Source organism: Anser brachyrhynchus, assembly GCF_964034855.1.
Source record: "Anser brachyrhynchus genome assembly, chromosome: 1".
Classification (NCBI taxonomy): Eukaryota; Metazoa; Chordata; class Aves; order Anseriformes; family Anatidae; genus Anser; species Anser brachyrhynchus.
This window is the reverse complement of record NC_137694.1, coordinates 52020044-52026043: the sequence shown is the minus strand read 5'-3', so window position 1 is coordinate 52026043 and position 6000 is coordinate 52020044. Positions and strand designations below refer to the sequence as shown.

Here is a 6000-nt window from a genome sequence, read left to right as displayed (position 1 = left end):
AGAAAAAGTTAAATAGATGCCCTTGAGTCCAATATCTTGAGTTTAACAGACATAGGTCTTTCAGAAAGGTACTCAGTCTCTTTTAAAGATACTGGGAGTTGGAAGAAAAAACTTCTACCCTTGATGGTTAGTGTGAATTGTAGATCCTTCACAGTATCCACAAAAGCACCCATTTCTATGCAAAATCTGTCTCCTAAATTTCAGCTCTCATTTTCCTGTTATACACGTCTCTGTTCCTTGGCATTAGGAACAGATGTCCTCCCTGTAAATACTGCTCTGAACACTAAAATTATATTGTCTGTGCTCTCCCTGACCTAAATTACTTCTGCTTGATGGAATGATGTGGATGCACTGGGTCTGGCTGGCATGGAGTTAACTTTCCCTGCAGCGGCCCATACAGTGCTGTGCTCTGCACTGGTAGCTAGAACAGCCCTGGTATCACACCAATGTTTTGTCTATTGCTGAGCAGTGCTGGCACAGCACCAAGACTTCCTCCAACCCCCACACAGCCAGTAGGCTGGAGGTGGGCAAGAAGTGGGGAGGGGACATCAGCACGACAGCTGACCTAAACTGACCAAGGGGATATTCCATACCGTATGGTATAACACTCAGCAACAAAAGGGGGGAAAGGGGAAAGAGAGGGATGGGCTCTCGTTATGAAGACATCTGTCCTCCCCAACAACCACTATGTGTATGTGTATTGAGGCCCTGCTTCCCAGGACACGGCCGAATACAGCTCGTTGATTGGAAGTAGGGATTTCTTTTTCTCTCTGTGCTTCTGTGCAGCCTTTGCTTGCTTTTTTTTTTTTTTTTCCATTTTCCTTTTCCCTTTAATTATTATCTCAATCTGTAATTTTTATTTTTTTTTCTCCAGCATACTTTCTTCTCCTGCTCTTCTGAGGAGGGGAAGTGAGAGAGGGGTTGTGGTGGAACTTGGCTGTCCAGTATGGTAAAACCACCACAGTGGACTCCTTAATTCTGTGACTTGGTATTTTCTCCAGCTCTGGAGTAATTTGTATGCAAGCTTTTTTTTTTTTTTTTTTAACTATTTCCTTTTCCCCCTCAGCCCCAACCGGTGAGCCAGGCCAGCGTCCCCCACCAAGGTGGGACCCCAGCACACCTCTGAAGCACAGCTGTCTGACTGGCCTCATTTGCCATGTCGATGGAGTTCTCAAGATAAAATGGAAGCAAAAATACAGACTGAAATTCGACTTTGCTAAACTTTCTTTTTGTCTTTGGTTTGCTTTTATTCTAATTTATGCTCAAAACCAAGTTCCTGTCCCCGATTATAAAAACAAGCAACGACATGACGGAAAGGGTGGCCAGATGTTTCGTCCCTCGCAGACGACCCCGACACAGCTGAATTCCGAGGGGCGCCAATCGCCGAATGCTGGTGAAGTTTGGGCCCTCCCGCTTGTCTTCCGAGCGTCTGCTTCCCGTTGCTGTGGTGACGCTCCCAGGGCAGCAGCGGCGTTCCGGCGCTCTCGCCTACTGCCGCGGTTCGTGGCTGCGGGGCCTCGAGGCGGAGGGCCGATCGGCCTGCCTCCGCGGCGACCGGGAAGGTGTTGGCTCCGGTAGGAGGCTGGCTGCACGAGAAGTGAGTAGCCACTCGGAGCAGGTCGCGGAGACCCCCGGGGAACGGGTGCGCAGAGGGTCGGACTACAGCTCCCAGCATGTAGAGGGGTGGCTCCCCCGCCCTCCCGCGGAGCAGCGGCGGCAGCGAGCAGGTGCTCCTCCGCGGTGCCCTCTGGGAGTTGTAGTTTCGGGGCGGCTGAGGCGCGCTCGGCGTGTCCCGTGCCCGGCGAGCCACGGGGATGCTCGGTGCCTGTGAAGGAGCGGGCGTGAGCTGCTTCCCCTGCCCGAACTTAGGGTTGGACTACGCTCCAGATATTCTCTTATCACAAACTAACATTTTTCTTACATTTTAATTGTTTCTTCAATAGTCTGAAGTGTTCAGAACAAAGTTATGCTATTTCTTTTCATATTCTAAGTGTAATGTTCAATATCTATATCGGAATAAATTTATGCTAAATGAGCACCCTCTTTACTTTGGTTCATGCAGTGCTAGAAGTTGATATTTTCTTTGTGGAGCTTTGAAAGCAGATACATGCTATGGAAAGCAGAATGTCAGAAGACATTGAAAGAATTGAAAAAGAAATAGAAATTGAACTAGGCAGAATCAGTGTTTCTTCCTTTGAAGCAGATGATCCTAACACAGAGGTACCAGAGGAAGCTTTGAGTGACACTGAGACAGTAAGTATTCCATGGGCTCACACTCCTTTTATTTATGCTTGAAAGTAATACAGGGTTCAGAAGGCCTAACTGGTGAATGAACTTTTTCCTGACATACCGAACCTGAGGATTTCTCCTCAAAAGTAGTCTAAGTAGTATGGCTTCATGAAAAATATAACCTTCAGTGGTGACAAGAAAATAAGAGATGAGCATCAGCATTCTGCTTAAGTGAGAAAACAGACTGATAGCTTATTTATAAAAAATATTGTTTTATGTAAATATAAATTATTTTATAATAAATTTATTTTAGAATCTGAAGCTAGAAGGGTTTTTGTTTGTTTGTTTGTTTTTAAAGCTAAAAAGGTAGATTAAACCTGGATAAATAAACCCATGTATATTCATTTAAATCTGTATTTAAATGCTACAAGAGACTGTCTTATGTTTGAAGACTTCCTCTTATTGATTTCATATAAATTGGTGCTTGAGCTCCCTTTTTTTTGTGGGACTTCTTTTTTGGGGTAAAGATTTTCCTCTGAAATCTGATTAGTTATTTAGGCCATTTTTTCATTTACTTTGATCTTTCAGACTCAAAAGAAATGGCCTACAGGATATTACAGTAGATGATTTTGTGCATATGTAACTATATATATTTGATATGAATAAAGGCAGGCCAAGACATCAGTGCTGATTATTTATATTCTTACATGCTAAATGCCAGCAATGTTTACAGCTATTTACAAATCTAGAGAAGGCAGTCCATTTTCCCAAATCCTTGCAAAGACAATCTGTTGAATAGAAAGTATCTATGTAATAAAGTAATTTGAAACATCTGATGTATATGCATACTTTAAATGTTTATATCACCAACTTTGAAATTGAATATTATTTTTTTTGAAAGAGTTGTAATATCTTTATGAAGAAGATTCTATGCATCATGTGTATTGGTTAATTTTTATCTTGATGCTTTTCTTAATTTCTTGGTCCAAGCCAATTACAAAGAAAATGTTAATTGAACAATGTTTCTGGAGATAGCAGAAGATAAGTAACTAAAATGTGTTCTGATTTGATTTTAATTAAAATGTAAGTAAAAATGAAAATTATTGATTGTTGAGTGGACGACAAGGCAATGGGAAGAGTGGGAATTCCCAGTACAAAAACTGGGAAAAATTTTGGTAGCAGCTACTAATAAATTTTCATCAGTGCTTTAAAGGAGAAGTCTATAGGAGTCTACATTCTTGTATATTATGTATTTGCTTATAGTTGTGGTAGTCAGTTGAAAATGTAGAATTTATGTGAAACATCGTGCTTTTCTAGATTTCAGATGACTTGCCAGAATTGATTGTCTCCTACTTAGACTTCATAAAAAACAGAAATCAAGATGCTGAAAAGGTTATACTGCAAGACTTAGAAGATGATGAAACTACAGGTAAGCAGGGATCAGAGTTAAAATACGTATGCACCTCATATTGCCCATGAAAGTTATATTATCAATATACAACCATCAGTAAAACAATACAAACCTTAAAGTAGAGCAAGTAGTGAAACCTATCTCATCATCTCCTGAAAGCATGCTGAATCTCTAGAAATAGAATCATGCAATGCGGTCTTCTCAGGTTAACCTTTCAGTATGAATTTATTTTTTTCCTAAAAGTTCATCTGATGCTAATCTATAGATCAAGGCAAGTTACAGGTTCATTTTTAGAAACAGAACCTAGGCCAGGTTCTTCATTAGAATCTGAGATGCAGTCACCATGAGCTGAAATTAAAAGTGCAGATACAATTGAGCCCCAAAGGATGTTTAAAGTCTGTCTGTAGAGATACTCAAGCCATCGCTGAATGAAATGGCTTTGTAATTGGGAGCAATCTTCCGGTGCCTGCTGTGTGACTGAAGCGAAGCTCATAGTTCATGTGTTATATTAGACACCTGGAATTGTCTGGTCCATTTTAGTTATTCACAGCATCATGGGTTTCAAAATCATTTAGTGTAGTGGTCTTTGTGAACAAAAGTTCAATGTTGTCTCTACGGTTTAATATTTGGGGAATGTTTCTTTTCATCCTTTTTGTAATAGGCAGTTATTCATTATTTTTGCATTTTTTTGTCAGTTTTTGAGCCGTCTAAGTTCTGTATTTTTCTACCCAGCATATGTCCCACTGTTTTATGCTGTGTATTTTTTTTGCAGATACAGTTTGCACACGCTAGGTTCGTACAGAATCATTGTGTGTGTTCCAGTTATATGTATCTGCTGCTTTTAATTTGTAAGAATGACTCCCATATATGTTTGATCAATATTTTGTGGTTTTGTTTTGTTTTAAAGAAAAAATATGCTTTATTTTTTTGTAGTGTAAAGAAATATAGTAGCTAAGCAGTGTAGAGCAGAACTGGGTATTGCTACGTGCTTTCTCTCTGTGTACTAGATTATATATTTCTTTCTTCTTTAGGTAACAATTATGAAGTAGTTCCTTGCCATGCTTCAGATCACTTGTCAGAGTTGGCTTCTGAATATAACGAAGATCTCGAAAAAATTAAAAAAAGGGTATTATGTATTTAATAATATTTATAGTGAACAAAGTTCTATTCCGTAATTTAGATAATTTAAGCTCGTATAGTTGGCCTCCTAAAGAGACATATAGATGTGTTCAGTTTTATTCCTATTAGACTAACCATATGGTATTGAGTATGTGTATGTTATTCTTCAGAATTGGGACTCTATTGTAATACACCGTATCTATAAGATTTAAAATTTGGAATAAATTTTCTTTATCAGTGCCTTATTATTTTTATGATGACTGGAGGATGTGTTACTGTTAATCTTGTACCTAATATATCTCGTTATTTTATAGGAAATGTTAACATAATAAAGCCTGTAACTTTCAAGGACAAATCAAGAGTTATGAACCTCAGTTCTTTTATATTTTAATGGGATTAAAGTGAATACCTTGCTGAAGTTTGTAGAGAAACACAAACGTGTGTTTAATTTAATCACTTTTTGCAAACATGGATTTTTATTCTCAGAGGACCATTGTTTAAAACAGCAAAATTACTGTGTTTCTCTTTTTTATTTTTTTTAATTACTGTGACTTCAGCTGTGTTACAAATATTAATGTATATCCCAAGCATGTGATGAACAGATGATAAATAAGCAGGAATAGGTTACTTCTTGCCAATAAAAAAACAAAACAAAACAAAAAAAAAACAGCAAACCTTGTTTCAAATGTACTACTTAAAAATTTAGTAAGTAACTAGTTCTTTGGCTACGTCTAGAACAGCATTGATGCATAAATGTAGTTCTTACTTCCATAGAAAGTAAAACAAAAAACCCCAAATGCAAAATACATATTTTTCCAGTTCAAAATGCAAAATACATTAAAAAAATAATAATATTTATATATAAATAATCCTTCACAAAATACTGTGATTTTGGGGAATTGCTCCAGTATTTCTTAACTCTGGAAAACATTTTTTGACTGATGTGCTTGCATTATTCAGTTTCCAAGGATGCTATTCATCAGTAAGTTTCGTATTATTATACTTGTCATATGATGGAAAGATTATTCTTGTTATGGAGGATTTTTATAATGTTCTGCTTTTAAATTTCGTTGCTTGTTTCTTAATGACAATATTAAACCATATTAGGTACTATTTGAAATTGAAAATGAAGATTTGCAGATTGCTACAACACCTAGGTATAGCAGTCAGTCCACCAATGAAGAAGTGGTCACTGATGACCATTTTGTTGCAGGTAAGCAAATGCATTATTTGTTTGTGTT

General features: G+C 37.9%; 1 protein-coding gene across 15 annotated transcripts in view; it reads left to right on the top strand.

Annotated features, from left to right (window-relative positions):
• Positions 1-526: 526 nt before the first annotated feature.
• Positions 527-6000, top strand: part of LRRIQ1 (leucine rich repeats and IQ motif containing 1) — a 116469-nt gene continuing 110995 nt past the window's right edge. For 12 of the 15 annotated variants that reach the window (XM_080588472.1, XM_080588482.1, XM_080588478.1 and 9 more), the window contains exons 1-6: positions 609-750; positions 1067-1597; positions 2063-2253; positions 3547-3658; positions 4672-4766; positions 5867-5972. In XM_080588472.1, coding sequence (XP_080444598.1) covers positions 2113-2253; positions 3547-3658; positions 4672-4766; positions 5867-5972 — 454 coding nt within the window. In that variant the 5' untranslated portion in view covers positions 609-750; positions 1067-1597; positions 2063-2112. The other 3 variants (XM_080588479.1, XM_080588481.1, XM_080588480.1) reach the window with 3 other exon arrangements.